At 40.2% G+C, this 15,351-nt stretch overlaps 1 protein-coding gene across 1 annotated transcript in view; it reads left to right on the top strand.

The window, feature by feature from the left end:
* Positions 1-15,351, top strand: part of LOC125447226 (histone acetyltransferase p300-like) — a 178,522-nt gene that overhangs the window by 33,020 nt on the left and 130,151 nt on the right. The window contains 1 exon segment of the mRNA XM_059640819.1: positions 14,418-15,133. Within this exon segment, the coding sequence (XP_059496802.1) occupies positions 14,418-15,133 (716 nt within the window).

Raw genomic sequence — 15,351 nt, 5'->3', positions numbered from 1 at the left:
TCTCTTCCTTGCATGAAGTGTGCTTAGACCTTGTTATCTACTGATCCACTCACTGCCCACAGATTTGTGTACCCTATTTTTTTTTTGGTTTGTCATTGACTTAATCAGTTTGTTTGCATGTCATTCATGGTACATAGAGTTATGTGGAGCGGTAACTGTGGCTTTTGTTATCCATGTTATCCCGATCCGCTGTGGATTCCAAGCATTTGGTACATACACACCCTCATCTACACGTTTGTGGCAGAGTTTAGGACTTTTGGTATTTTTATGTTTGCCACTTACGTTGGATGTTTCTTTCTGATCGATTTGTATTTAGTAAAGGGATTGAATAGTTCACTTGGCTGGATGGCTGGTTTGCAAGTGATGGCAACACTGCTCAATTCCCGCACCAGTTGAAGTAACCATATAAGACTATACCACCTGTCTGCTGGCCTGAGGCATGGTGACCCATGGGTTAAACCTCCACCAGTTGTCCATCTCTCATGATCAGGCAAAAACAATGATGACTTTAACATGATTTTTGTAATTGCAAATGCTTAACAGCAGTAGCTTTCGTTTTTATAATCCGCTGATGTTATAGCAATTTTTTATTTTCCAAGTTGCACATATTGGTATATTTTCATTTGTAATTGAGAAATGACAAAAGTAGTATATTTTCTCACATAGCACCTTACTGCTATTCAAATCTCAGGAAAATCTTTTATACTTAGCTGTATGGGTATAACAGGGCAGCCACCTGGATTTCAGTCAAGAATAACGTGTATTTGAAGTTTTCATGGTATGTCCATGTAACTTGTGAAAATAAACTGATTGTAAATATAAGTTTTGGTCTTTCAAACTTAGCTAGCAGCTGGAGAGAGTATTTTGAATTACAGTGGCATTAGGCTTGGCTACGATTTGAAAGAGACTAATTGTGCCCTCTAAAATATTTGGGTTGACCTTCATGCTCTTAAGATTCAGGTGACCTCACAAGCATAAATTGAATTAGGAAATATTAGAAACTGCTGTATCACTTTGTATTAAAAACTGAAGGTTTAAAAGCAGATAAAAGCCTCAGTGGCTATCTGCCTCCCCCTCTCTCCCTATTTATTTCAGAACCCCTTGCCCCTCCCCCATTCCTGAAGAACGGTCTAAGCTTGAAACGTAAGCCTTCCTGCTTCTCTGATGCTGCTTGGCCTGCTGTGTTCATCCAGCTCTACACCTCGTTATCTGAAAATTGATCTTGAATTGTTTTATATACGTCAATTTTTAATGCTTGTTGTAAGTTGTGAGGAGGATGCCAGGACGCTTCAAGGTGATTTGGACAAGCAAAGTGAATGGGCTAGAAGATGGCAGCTAGGATACAATGGAAATAATTGAGAGATTTTTCACGTGTAGAAAACCATGTTGAACATTTCTTAATTGGATAGGGTTTGGGAAGTGTTGGTTCAAAGTAATCTGGGCCCATGAGTCGCTAAATGCTATTATGCAGGTGCAGCAGGCAGTTAGGAAGGCAAAAAGTATGTTGCCATTTATTTTCAGGGAGAATCTTTTTGCCATTGTACAGAGCTTGGTGAGAACTCACTTGGACTATTGTGCAGTTTTGTTCTCCTTGTCAAAGGGAAGATACACTTGCCATAGAGAGAGTGCACCTGAAGTAATGCTTGGCATAGTGGCATTGTCGTGAGGTGAGATTGAAGAAACCAGGTATGTATTCTCTAGGGTTTCATCGAATGAGGTATGATCATGGTAAGAGTTTTGTAAATTTAAACAAGGCATGACAAGGTGGCTACAGATAGGATATTTCTTCAGGTTTGTGACTGTAGAATTATGGGTCATAATCTTAGGAAAAGCGGCAGGTCATTTAAGACTGCAATGAGGAATCTCCTCACTTAAATCAGGGATTGTTTCAAATCTGCTCCAAACGAATGTGAAAGCACCGTCATTAAGCATCTTTGAGACAGAAATCAATAGGTTTCTGGATATTAATGATATTAGGAGATACAAAGGCAGTGGGGACAAGTGGCAATTAGGAGATGATTAGCCATGATTTAGAATTGCAGGGCAGACCTGATGGGCTGAATGGTCTATTCCTGTTCCAATATTTCTTCTTACTTAAAAGGTTTCTTGCATTTCTGCCCTTATTGCTGTCACCTTAATCATCGTATTTGTTACAAAACCATTTTTCAATTTGAGTTGCTATGGAGCGTGCCTGATTGCTTTCACAATTTGTTCTTTGTAGGGATAGTTTTGGTGCAGAGCTATGCTTGGTTACCTATTTCAGTATGTTTCCCTACAAACAGTAGTGTTGTAAAACAAGATTCATGTCTTGTGTATCTTTGTTTAAGTCATGGTGTTAAAAGTTAGGTAAAGTGATGCAGGAGGAGTCTTTGGTGTTAAGAATAAAAGTGGAAAAGGCCAGTTGCAGCAAATGACATGTACATGACTATATATGACCATAGAGGGATTGTTTAATTCACAAATTTATTTTACTTGCCTGGAATATAAGCAGTTAATATTGTGGCAGTGTGGATAGATTTGTGGAATAGAGATCTGGAAGAATATAAATTAGCAGCCGTAGTAACTACAAAATTGTATGATTATTCTTTAGACATCATGTTTATTGATGCCCTTTTGGCCACAAAGTCCGCCATCCACACTCAGGCTACCCTAGGTGCGTGTTTCCAAACCTGCAGCAGTTGATTCCTCGTCCTTTGAAGTAGCCTTGCAAATAAGCTGAAGCAAAATTTTCCTCAGAAGCAATTGGGGATGGCCATTTAATGTTTTCATTCTCAGAATGCAGCGTCATTGACAATAAATGAAAATTATGCAAATGTGAGTATGTTTTATAGTTTATATAGCTGGACATTCAGTTTCTGCAGTTTTCACAGCATCTTTGAATTGTTAGGCTGCAAAGGGAATCCATTTGGCCTATAATGTTTGTACCAGCTCTTGAAGTATTTTAACTTGCTGCCAATCTTCTTTTCCTCTGAAACCTTCCATGTTGTTTCTTTTTAGAGATCTACCAATATCTGCTTGAATGCCTCCATCAAATTCCACTTCCCCGCCCCATGCTTCCAGTTAGTGCATTCATGTGCAGCAAGTTCTTTTTCCTCATCGTGTATTAGTTTTCTTTTACAAATTGCTTTAAAACTTTTTCCTTTTGATCTCTATCCATCCCTGTTTACTCTGCCCAGATTGTTCATGATTTTGAAAACTTCTGTTAAGTCTCCTCTTAGTCTTCTGTCCAAGGCTAATAGTTTCAAGTTCTCCGATCTTTCCTCATAACTGGTGTGTCTTATCAATGGTGCCATTCTTGTTTAAACAAAAGATCATTTCGCGTTTTCTCCAATGCATTTGCATCCTTCCAATCGTATGGTGTCCAAAACTGTACATAGTCCATTTGAGGTCTGATCAGTGTCCTGTACGAGTTCACCATAACATCCTTACTCCTGAACTGTATGCCCCTATTAATTAAACCTGGACTATTGTATGCTAATGGTAAATACTCATTTGTCTAAGTAAATATATTCTGAATCATTTGTAGCTTGTGGGCATAAGGACTGGATGTTGTTCATGAGGATTGGATGCCATGTATGTTGTCCTAAATTACTTATGTTTGTGTTTCAATACTTAGTGGCTCAATTATTTTAAATCAATTTTTTGCATTCAACTTTTTTGCACCTTCTATGAAGTAGCAATTATAAAATATTCACTGCAAGCTCTAGAATAAACTCTTAATTGATTGTTGAGCAATACAATATTTGAAGTAGAAAAATTTGATCCTGTTTGGCCTATTTCTATTTTTGTCTATTTGGATGGTCATCTTTATTTCAGTTTTTGTGTTTTCCAGAATTTATATTTATTGTACCACCTGAAAACAGATATACTTTTTCTGGTTAAAGAGAGAAGTTTAAGATAGTGGTTGTGCAAAAAATTTGTCTGTACTATGTATAATGCTAAATGAAGTCCATATGATTAGCTCCAGTCATTGTGTCGCATTCTGCATGCCGATTAATTCAACTGACTCGATAGGTTGCAGGCTTCTGAAGGTATGCTCTGCTAATGTGGAAAGCATGCATAAAACTGGAATTTTGCATACTGGATCTGCAGTATTTTAGATTTAATGTTTCTGGTAGTCATTGGATTTGGCCCCAAAATCAGAATCCTTAAAAAAAAAGTATGAAAGTTAGCTTAATCTTTGCTTACAGCGGTGAATGAGCAAATCATTTTTTAAAAAATTATCCGTGTTCTGCTTGTCCCTTTTTTAATTATCTAAATGCAATTTATCTGAAACTAGTATTTACCATAATGATTTTCTCCTGTTTCCTATTGGTGGTATTTGTATTTGAACCTACAACTTCTACCACCCAGAAGGACCAGGGCAGCAGATGCATGGGAACACCACCACCTGCAAGTTCCCCTCCAAGCCACACAACTGACTTGGAACTATACCATCGTTCCTTCATTGTCGCTGGGTCAAAATCCTGGAATTCCCTTTTTAACAGCACTGTGGGTGTTCAACACCCCAAGGACTGCAGCAGCTCAAGAAGGCAGCTTGCCACAACCCCTCTCTCTGGAGAGTCGGTAAGTGGGTGAGGAGAGTAAGGTGGAAGGTGGCTGGGTAAGGTTGGTTGGAGGCGTGTTCCATTTGGTTTGGGAAAGACGTGCTTCACTGTTTGGTTGGACTCATTTTGGGTGTGGAGTGTTCATATTGATGCATATTAGGGTGCTTTGTTTAGGGGACGAATTCAATTTTACAGTTAATCAGGAGCTGGAGCAGGTTTTAATCCCTCTAATTTCCTCCATCTAATACTTCAGATAATGAGTCAGACACGTCCAGAAATTTAAGACTCTAAGACCCACAATTGTAGACTTTTTAAGGAGGCTTCCAAGCAGAAGGTAATTGCACATCGATGTTGAAGATACCTAGGCAATTTCTGGAAAGTTGATGCATTCGGACTTCTGAAGGTCCCATACTGCATGTTGCAAGCTACATCACTGCATAGACCAAGTCAAATTAGAAGATTTGTGTTGTCATAACCTTCTAGCACCCCACCCACATTAAGAATGTAAAGTTCTTAAGTAGTCTTGACGGTGCCGATAATGGGGAAATCGAGAAGTAGAGGGCCACAGCCTCCGGACAGAATATCAGCCTGGATATCAGCATTTCTTCACTCAAAAGATTGTGCATTATTTGCACTTTTCTACCCTAGAGGTATGTAGACACTCAGTTGTTGAAGATTTTGAGACCAACACGTGCAGATTTTTTGGGCACCATGAGAACCAAGGGATGTAGGAACTGTGCAAGAAAGCGGAGTTGATATTTAAGTTCAGTCACAAACTTATGGCAAACTAATTGACAGAGGATAACAAAGTGCGGCGCTGGATGAACACAGCAGGCCAAGCAGCATCTCAGGAGCACAAAAGCTGACGTTTTGGGCCTAGACCCTTCATCAGAGAGGGGGATGGGGAGAGGGAACTGGAATAAATAGGGAGAGAGACGGATGCGGACCGAAGATGGAGAGAAAACAAGATAGGTAGAGAGGAGAGTATAGGTGGGGAGGTAGGGAGGGGATAGGTCAGTCCAGGGAAGACGGACAAGTCAAGGAGGCGGGATGAGGTGGTAGGTAGGAAATGGAGGTGCGGCTTGAGGTGGGAGGAAGGGATGGTGAGAGGAAAAACAGGTTAGGGAAGCAGAGACAGGCTGGGCTGGTTTTGGGATGCAGTGAGGGGAGGGGACAAGCTGGGCTGGTTTTGGGATGCAGTAGGGGAAGGGGAGATTTTGAAGCTTGTGAAGTCCACGTTGATACCATTGGGCTGCAGGGTTCCCAAGCGGAATGAGTTGCTGTTCCTGCAACCTTTGGGTGGCATCATTGTGGCACTGCAGGAGGCCCATGATGGACATGTCATCTGAGGAATGGGAGGGGGAGTTGAAATGGTTCGCGACTGGGAGGTGCAGTTGCTTGTTGCGAACGGAGCAGAGGTGTTCTGCAAAGCGGTCCCCAAGCCTCTGCTTGGTTTCCCCAATGTAGAGGAAGCCACACCGGGTGCAGTGGATACAATATACCACATTGGCAGATGTGCAGGTGAACATCTGTTTGATATGGAGGGTCATCCTGCGGCCTGGGATGGGGGTGAGGGAGGAGGTGTGGGGGCAAGGGGAAGGTGCCGGGTGTGGTGGGGTTGGAGGGGAGTGTGGAGCGGACAAGGGAGTCGCAGTGCCACAATGATGCCACCTGAAGGATGCAGGAACAGCAACTCATATTCCGCTTGGGAACCCTGCAGCCCAATGGTATCAACGTGGACTTCACAAGCTTCAAAATCTCCCCTTCCCCTACTGCATCCCAAAACTAGCCCAGCCTGTCTCTGCTTCCTAACCTGTTCTTCCTCTCACCATCCCTTCCTCCACCTCAAGCCGCACCTCCATTTCCTACCTACCACCTCGTCCCGCCTCCTTAACCTGTCCGTCTTCCCTGGACTGACCTATCCCCTCCCTACCTCCCCACCTATACTCTCCTCTCTACCTATCTTGTTTTCTCTCCATCTTCGGTCCACCTCCGCCTCTCTCCCTATTTATTCCAGTTCCCTCTCCCCATCCTCCTCTGTGATGAAGGGTCTAGGCCCGAAACGTCAGCTTTTGTGCTCCTGAGATGCTGCTTGGCCTGCTGTGTTCATCCAGCTCCACACTTTGTTATCTTGGATTCTCCAGCATCTGCAGTTCCCATTATCACTTAATTGACAGGGGAGCAGGGTCACTGTCCTGCATGGCTTTTATCTGCACCTATTCTTAGTGTTTTGAAATTCATTTAATGCTGTTACCTAACTACTTCCATCCTTGGAACGCTGTTCGAGATTTGGACTGAATTCCCTGAAGGATTTCTTAGATGATTATTATATTTATGACACCAAGTTTTAATCCCCTTCACATTTCTTTGCCTTTTCCCTGCAGTCTGTTTTTTGGGAGTATAGACCCAAACTGTTCAACTTTTCCTGACAGTTAATAAGCTTGCAGATCTTGTTTCAACTGAACTGTTCAGTTTTCAACAAGGCCAAGATTCTACACAAGCTTGGGGTAACTTCTCTGCTTCTCAGTTATGTTCCCTTGGAATTGAGCCACAGTGCTTTGTTCTTTTATGGCTTTATTCATATGTAATTTACTTTCATTAATTATTTCTGTGCGCAAAATCCATTGTTCCTGTATTGCAGTTTTAATTTTTGCTTGTCGGTAGGAAGAGCGTGCCTTAAAGGCGGGAAGGAGTACTTAAATCCGTGTCACTGAAATTCATAGAAAATCTGCAGCTCTCTAGAATTCAAAAATATTTTATTTAATCTCATTTAATGTGAAATTATGTCTTGATGAATTTTTCTTCTGTTAACTGAGAAGCAGTACAGTGCAATCTGTAAATGACCCCTTTGTCAGAAAAACTGGTTGAACATTCTAATATATCCTAGTGGAAAAAATATTGTTTGAAAGATTTTTATTTTGATCTTTATTTGAATATTCTTTTTAATTTATTCATACATGGGATGTGTGTGTTGCAGGGAAGGCCAATATTTATTTCCCACCCCTAATTATCCAGTAGTAGGTGATAGTGAACTTCCAGCTTGAACCACAGTGGTGTGATGAAGGTCTCCACATGGTGCTGTTAGCTAAGGATTTTGAGTCATAAATGAAAGGTGATGTGTTTCCAAGCCAGGATACTGAGAGGGGTTTGGAAGTTTGGTGCTCCTACGCAACTGCTACTTTCCTAATTGACTGCCGCAATTAATATTTTGATTTTGTATAACTGTTCTAGATTTGTAAAATGTGCATTTGCATCATGTCCTTGGCTTTGTAAAACTGTATATATTGAGAATTTATCTTGGAGTTAATTTGCTCTGAAATATTGTTTTGTGAGCAAGTTATGTAAAGTTCCACGTAGTATTAAAAGCTTGTGTAATAAAAATGGCAAAATTTAAGGCATTTTACAGAGTAACCTTGGCACTTGTTCAGTGTATTGCCCTTTATTAAAAGGCATATCAGTTAAAACAGTTTCCTTGGCTGGTGGGGCATGTGCGCTTGAAGCTTACTTGTAACTGAATTAGACTTTATAATCAATGTACTGATAGATTTATACTGTAGTGAGAAGATCTGATCTATTCCTGTCTTATGGTTTTCCTCCTGTTGCCATGAATTCTCTTACTCTCACTTGTGCATGCAAACACACATGTTAGTGATTGGCTGGTGAAAAACCAATACTGCAAGGCAGGTGCTTTTAAGGGCTTTTTGGGAACTTGAGATGCTAAAGTATAGTGAGAGTGAGACCATTTGCAATGAAGGAAAGTGTCTAAAATGGTAGCAGTATTAATAAAGTATCTTTGACTGCTTCAGTATTACAGAATAAAAATAATGTGTAGCAAGATCTAGACAACATTAGCTTGGGATGATAAGTGAATAGTGACATTCATCCCACACAGTGCCAGGCAATCTAGCCCTCACCCATGATTCCAGTAACATTACCAGTGATAATCACCCTCCACCACTGTCCTGCGGAGTACCATTGTCCAGAAACTGAACTGGACCAGCCTTAAAGATACTGTGGCTACAAGAGCAAGGCATGCAACTGGAAATTCTGAGAGAGATAACTTGTCTCCTAACTCCTGAATGACTTCACTATCTGCAAGGCATCAGTCACATTACCCTCCAGGTTGTACATCATCCTTAATTAGAATTATAATCTTGTTCCTCCTCACTGGTGCGGGATCGAGATTGTGGATCTCCTTTTCTAGCTGCATTTTTGGTGTGACAGCACCAGACGGACTGGAGCAGTTTAGAAATGGAGCTTCTACAGGGAAGTCCATTGTGGACAACAAATGTTGACCTTGCCATTGATGCCTCACCACTTGAATTTTTATTTAGTGGAAGTAGGACTGTAAGGCTGCTTGATACAAATACAGATCAATTATTAAAGATAACATTGAGAAATAAATCTTAATAAATTTTAAGGAAAAGAAGGCTAGGAACTAACAAAGACTTGAAAGAAATCAAGGAAATTAAACGAAGTTCTGGTCTGATTTTTTTTAAGCAATCTTCTGATTAATATTAATTGAATTGGAGAGTTGACAATTTGATCCCTATTTCCTTATTGAGCGAGAAGGGTGAAATGAGGAGTCTGTTACAGTGGTAGTGTCCTTACCTCTGAACCAGGAGGCCCACATTCAAGTCCCATCTACTCTAGAGGTGTGTAAAACATCTCTGAACAGATTGATTAGAAATCTTCGAAACAAAAACATGAGCTAGTTAATCCAAAGTTAGTTGTGGGAAAGTCTTGGTGTCTCATTTGAAATCAAACCAGTGGGTGCCTAGAAACACAGGCCTGTCAAAGACAATGTTGTTAAACTAATGTAAACTTTGCCACATTTAATTGTTTTACTTCGAGGAAAAGATGAGTAAATGGAGTACAGTGTATGTGTGCAATATATGGATTTTCAAAAGATATCCAATAAAATGCAAATTGTTTGTTTGAAAACTTCAAGTACATATAAAAGAGGAAATGTAGTAACATGGATGGAATGTTAGCTGAATAACAGGAAAAAGAATTAGGGTAAACTGATTTACTTAAATAAGAAAGGGACAGAAATGGTATGCCCCAGTGTTTTGTGATGAGTCTAGTTTTGTTCTTTGTATTTTTAAATTATTTGATTTAGGGATAGAGGTAGTTGAGAGAAAGGCAAGACTAGCAGCTCAACATTCCATGATTTGGATGTTTCAGGCTTGATAGAGATATAAAAAGGGGTGGGGGAAGTGCATTACTACTAAAGGAGAATGTCACAGCTGCACTGAGAGGACATCTTGGAGGCTCATTCAGCGAGGCAATTTGGATAGAACTCCGGATTAAGAAAGTTGCAGCCAGTATGGGGCTTTTAATATAGGTTTTTAATATAAGCTTCCCAATAGCCAGCAAATGATAAAACAGATACGGGCAGATCGTAGAATAATGTGAGAAATAGCAGGGTTGTTTATAGTGGGTGATTTTAACTTCCCCAATATTAGCGGGAAGTGCCAGGGACTTAGATGGGGCAGAATTTGTTGGGTGCATCCAGGAGGCCTTCTTGAAACGTTACATAGGTAGCCCACCTATGGAAGGAGCCATATTAAACCTTGTATTGGGGAATGAGTCTGGCTAAGTGATCAAAATTTTCAGTGTGGGAGCTTTTTTCAGAACAGTGATCATGTTTCTGTAAGTTTTACAATAGTTTTGGATATGGATATGACTGGCCCTTTGGTGCAAGTACTAAATTGATTGACTGTCAATTCACATCTGATATTGGTGTCTTATAAAGGCCAGTTGATCAAAGCTGAGGACCAGCTTTTTCCTATGAGGCTGAAAGATAACAGTGGTAAGATTCAGGAACCCTGCTGTCAAGGCATATTGAAAGCCTTTCAGAAAGGAAAAGGAAGTACAGCAAACTGTGACTTAACTGGCACCTTAAGAATGGGCACAGTTGATTAAACTTGCAATATTTCAGGTGTCTGTATTATTGTGAACTTCGCAATTTCTGAGTAGTCAGTTTAGGTGTGAGTGAGAAGGCTGTCTGCAGGTAAGTTTTATTTAAGGCAAAGATGCATTATTATTTAAGTGATTTAGGCTGTGAATAAGGTGTAATAATGATATGTTTAATCCTTGCTTTATGTTTCTCTTACTTAGTGTGTGTTTTTATATTGATTATGCAGACCTTTTGATCAACCAGTACACTCCTGGTCCCAAGCTGCCGGTTATTAAAACGTTTTTGCTGTATATGCATGGTTAAAGAAACTGAAATCAGATAACGCACTTGAGAAATAGAAAGGAAGAAAGAACTTGAAACAAGGAATTAGGAGGGCTAACAAGGGCCAATGAAATGTCCTTTGCAAGTAGGATAAAGGAGAATACCAAGGCATTTTATATGTACATTGGGCACAAGAGGCTAGCTGAGGAAACAGTAGCTTCACTCAAGAATAAAGGAAGAAATTTATGCATGGAGCCAGGTGAAATGGCTGAGGCCCTCTAAAGAGTACTTCACATCAGAATCCACCAAGAAGAAGCGCATGGGTGATAAGATTAGGAGGGATATGTTGATATTCTAAGGCATTACGATATTAAGAATGTTGTGGTGTTGCGTGCCTTTAAAACCATTTAAGGCAGATAAATCCCCAAGGCTTCACAAGTTCTATCCCATGATAATATAGGAGACAAGGGAGGAAATTATGGGGCCTTGACTGATGTCTTTGTATCCTCATGAGCAACAGGCAAGGTCCCAGAAACTGGAGAATAGCCAGTGGCGTTCTTTTTTTAAGAGGAGGACGACGGCCGGGATAAAAGGGCAATGGCCCTTATGTCAGTGGTAGGAAAATTATTGGAGAAGAGTCTTAGAAACAGGATTTGTACATATTTGGAAAAAGAATGGATTTAGTATGGAGAGTCAGAATGGCTTTGTGACACAAGATTATCTCCACACAAATTTACTTGCGCTTTTAGAGGAAGTGATGATTAGTGGATGTAGTCTCCATGGATGTTATGAAAGCATTTGACACAGTCTTTCAAGGTAGACTGGTGTAGAAGATTAAGTTGCATGGGACCATGATGAGTTGATAAGTTGTATACAAAATTTGCTTGATCATAGAAGGCAGAGGATAGTTATGGAGGTATATTTCTCTGACTGGACCCATGATCAGTGCTTGGATCTCTTCTTGATATATAATAAAATGATTGGAGTGAAAACCTAAGGTGGTCTGAATAGTAAGTTTGCAGACAGTGCAAAATTGTTGGTTGTGGATTGTAATTGGGGTTATCAAAGGATACTGCACGCTATAGATCAGTTGGAAAATTGGGCGGAGAAATAGTAGATGGAGTTTAATCTGGACAAGTGTAAGTGATGCATTTTGAGAAGTCAAACATAAGAGGAAAGTATATAGTAAAAGGCCGGACCCTTAACATTGATTTCACAAAGATGCATCTCTACAGCTCCCTGAAACATAAGTGGATAAGGTGGTAAAGAAGGCTTAAGTCATTCTAGCCTTTATTGGTTGGGGCATTGAGTGTAAAAGTTGGCAAGTTGTATTGCAGCTGTGTAAAATTTGAGCTAGCGCACATATGGAGTAGCATGCATTTCTGGTCACTGCACTATGGGAAAGATGCGCAAAAGAGATTTACCAAGATGTTGCCTGGATTGGCTATAAAGAAAGGTTGGACAAATTAGGAAAAGCTCAGCAGGTCTGGCAGCATCCCAGAACTGGGAACCAGTTCTGAGGAAGAGTCACTCGAACTGAAATGTTAACTCTGATTTCTATCCACAGATGCTGCCAGATTTGCTGAGCTTTTTCAGCAGTTTCTCAGTTACTGTTTTTGTTTCTGATTGACAACATCTTCAGTTCCTTCAGTTTTTATTTTGACTAATTAGGATTGTTTTTGCTAAAGTGACGGAAGCTGAGGGATTACTTGATAGAATTCTATAAAATTGAGAGGCGTGGATAATCGGGAGTCTTTTTTGAAGAGCGGAAATGTCAGATATGAGGAGAGTAGATTTAAGGTGTGAAGGGAAAGTTTAAATGAGATGTGCAAGGGCAGATTCTTTTTTCAACAGAGGTGGTAGATGCCTGGAATGCACTACCAGAAGAGGTGATAGAAGCTGATACAATAGCAGCATTTAGGACATGAACACACGAACAAACAGGGAATAGGGGAATATGGACCGTGTGCATACAAATGGAATTAGTTTAGAATGATATCGTGGTTGGTGTAGAAATGGTGGGCATTAGGGCTTTTTTCCTGTGCCGTAATGTCCGCTCTATGATGAGGAATGTAAACTTTAAAATTACCTGAGGAGTTTTTTTTAAGAAAGGAGTTTTGATTTATGTAGGAAAGATTGAAAAATGTCAAGGAGACTTTATTTAATGGAGGCAAGCTTCTATTATTTCATAAGTGGACGAACAGATTATTCAGGTAAAATAATACTTTGTACCAGACAAGTTAGGCAACAGGTAGAGTATAGTGAACCAAGCGTACATCTTGGATTCACCTCATTGATGCTAGAGATTGGTGCGTACCTTTCCGTTGAAGCAATTTCAATTTTTTTTAAATTATGAAAAATTTTGATTGAATAACGAAAGGCTGTTCTAGTCAGGAAGTTGTGATGTTAAAGACTCAAGTCCTGAAGAGAGCAAGGATGGAGGCCAAGTCTCTCGGGATTTGAAGAATGCAATGCTGTGCCACGGGGAGTTGTTGGGCCAGCGAACTTTGCATGTTGTTAAGAGAGAATTTAATAGCTGTTTTAACCACGTGAAGGCACCTGAGCTCTGGGTGGGCATCAGAGGAGTGTGATTAGTTTTGGATTATTCCAGCAAACTGTTAGCACACCATGAAGAGCCACATAACACAAGTGCTGTGCTATGAACTTTGGGTTATATGATGAGAACCTGTATACTTCAAGTTTCTAACACTGAAGATGAGCACAATATACTGTTAGATTCTTAATTACTTAGTATTAATAAAATTATATTGCAAAATGTTGTGAATTATGATGCATCATGAAATTTGTAATTTGCTGCTGGAATGGAAACCCATTTTCAATAACAAATTTTCAACAAAATATGCTGGATTACATTGTACATTGAAATATTAATCTATTAGGAAATGACTAGACGTGAGCTAAATCTGTTATAGGACCACTTGAAAATTCCTAATCCGAGCATGTTTGCTAGTAAAAATAATCAATTAAATCCTTAGGAAGGGCAGGTGGAAATTGATAATATTATGTTTGAACTTGGGTGTGGGAAGCCTATTTTCATCTCTAGAAATCATAAGGCACTGAAAGATCAAGGACAGAGGAATGTGCAGGAATTGACATGGCGATTCAAACTACTGCAAAAATAATTTGATTTTTAGCCTATTGTAGTGAATCTTTACTTTTTAACCATTGTTCTGTTTCATGCCCCATCATGAAAATTTATAACATTGAAGAAAAGCATATGTTTGAGTTATTGTCAATTGTTTGCAAAGTATAAATAATTGATGGCTCAGTGGTGTTCAGCATTAAAATGCTAATGCATACTTTGTTTTACATATTTGAAGTCCACATTTTAATTTCTGTTATGAATTCTCAGTCTACAGTGAAGACCACAGGACCCGCAGTGCTTGGATTAGTGCATAGTAGACAAAAGGTCATAAAAATGGAAAGGCCAGAAGAAAGATTTGATGGGCATTTTCACTGGCTGACGGCTCCAAGCTTCTTGCTGCCACTGAACAATACCTTTTTATTAGCAGTGTAGGATCAGTCTAAGATAACCCGCCGACCATTTCTTGTCCCAAGCAATGCATGGTCAGGATCTTCCATCTTTGCAGGAAAGATCATACTTGTAATGACAGACATCCTGACTGTGAAGTGATTTGTAATTGTACTTTGTTTTTTCTTTTCAGATTTTGGATCCCTATTCGATCTTGAGAATGATTTGCCAGATGAATTGATTCGTTCAGATCCACTAGGACTGACCAATGGTGGTGACCTGGCTCAGCTTACTGGGGTTGGAACGGTGCAGGATGCAGCCTCAAAGCATAAACAATTATCGGAGCTTCTAAGAGGCAGTGGTTCCAGTATCAATATGGGACATGGACCAGTCAGCTCTGGTGGTGCCTCATCACGCTCCATGGATAGTCCAGTGCAGTCAGTAGGCAGCCAAAGTCAGCAGAACAGTCCTAGTATAGGAAGCCTTGGTAGTATGGTAAAGAGCCCCCTAACTCAAGGTGGTCTTACATCCCCTCCTAACTTGGGAATGGGTGCAAGTGGAGCAAACCAGAGACCTCCAACACCGCAATCTGTGAACCCACAAAAACACGATCAGCTTCATACGTCAGCAACTGGTCTGATGCCTGGAGTAAACAGCCCAACCAACCAGGCTGGGATGAGCATCAACACCAATATGAATCCAGCCCTGATGAGCAGTGGTAATGCACAGGGCATGATACAGGGCCAAGTAATTAATGGTTCTCTTGGTGCTGGCAGAGGCAGGCCTAATGTACAGTACTCAAGCCCAGGAATGTCCAACACAAACAATCTGCTTGCAGATACGTTATCTCAAGGATCACCTCAGATGCCAGCTGGCCTCAAAGGACCCCAACCTGGAGCAATGAGCAAGGTAAAAACCAAGATTTTTCACGTTAGTTACCTTCATGATTAAAGCTTTAATGAAACACGGCAATTTTGTCTCAATTCTGTTGTAACAGTTTTTAAAGTTTTAATAATAAATGGAACAGCTAAACTCTCCTTTGTAATTTTATACTTGTATAAAATCATCTCTGTTGGGCTTCTCATTTCTCTGTTACAGGTTGAAAATTGGCTGAACTGATGACCATA

This window comes from Stegostoma tigrinum, chromosome 38 (genome assembly GCF_030684315.1).
Source record: "Stegostoma tigrinum isolate sSteTig4 chromosome 38, sSteTig4.hap1, whole genome shotgun sequence".
Taxonomy (NCBI): Eukaryota; Metazoa; Chordata; class Chondrichthyes; order Orectolobiformes; family Stegostomatidae; genus Stegostoma; species Stegostoma tigrinum.
This window is presented reverse-complemented; position numbering and strand designations above follow the sequence as displayed.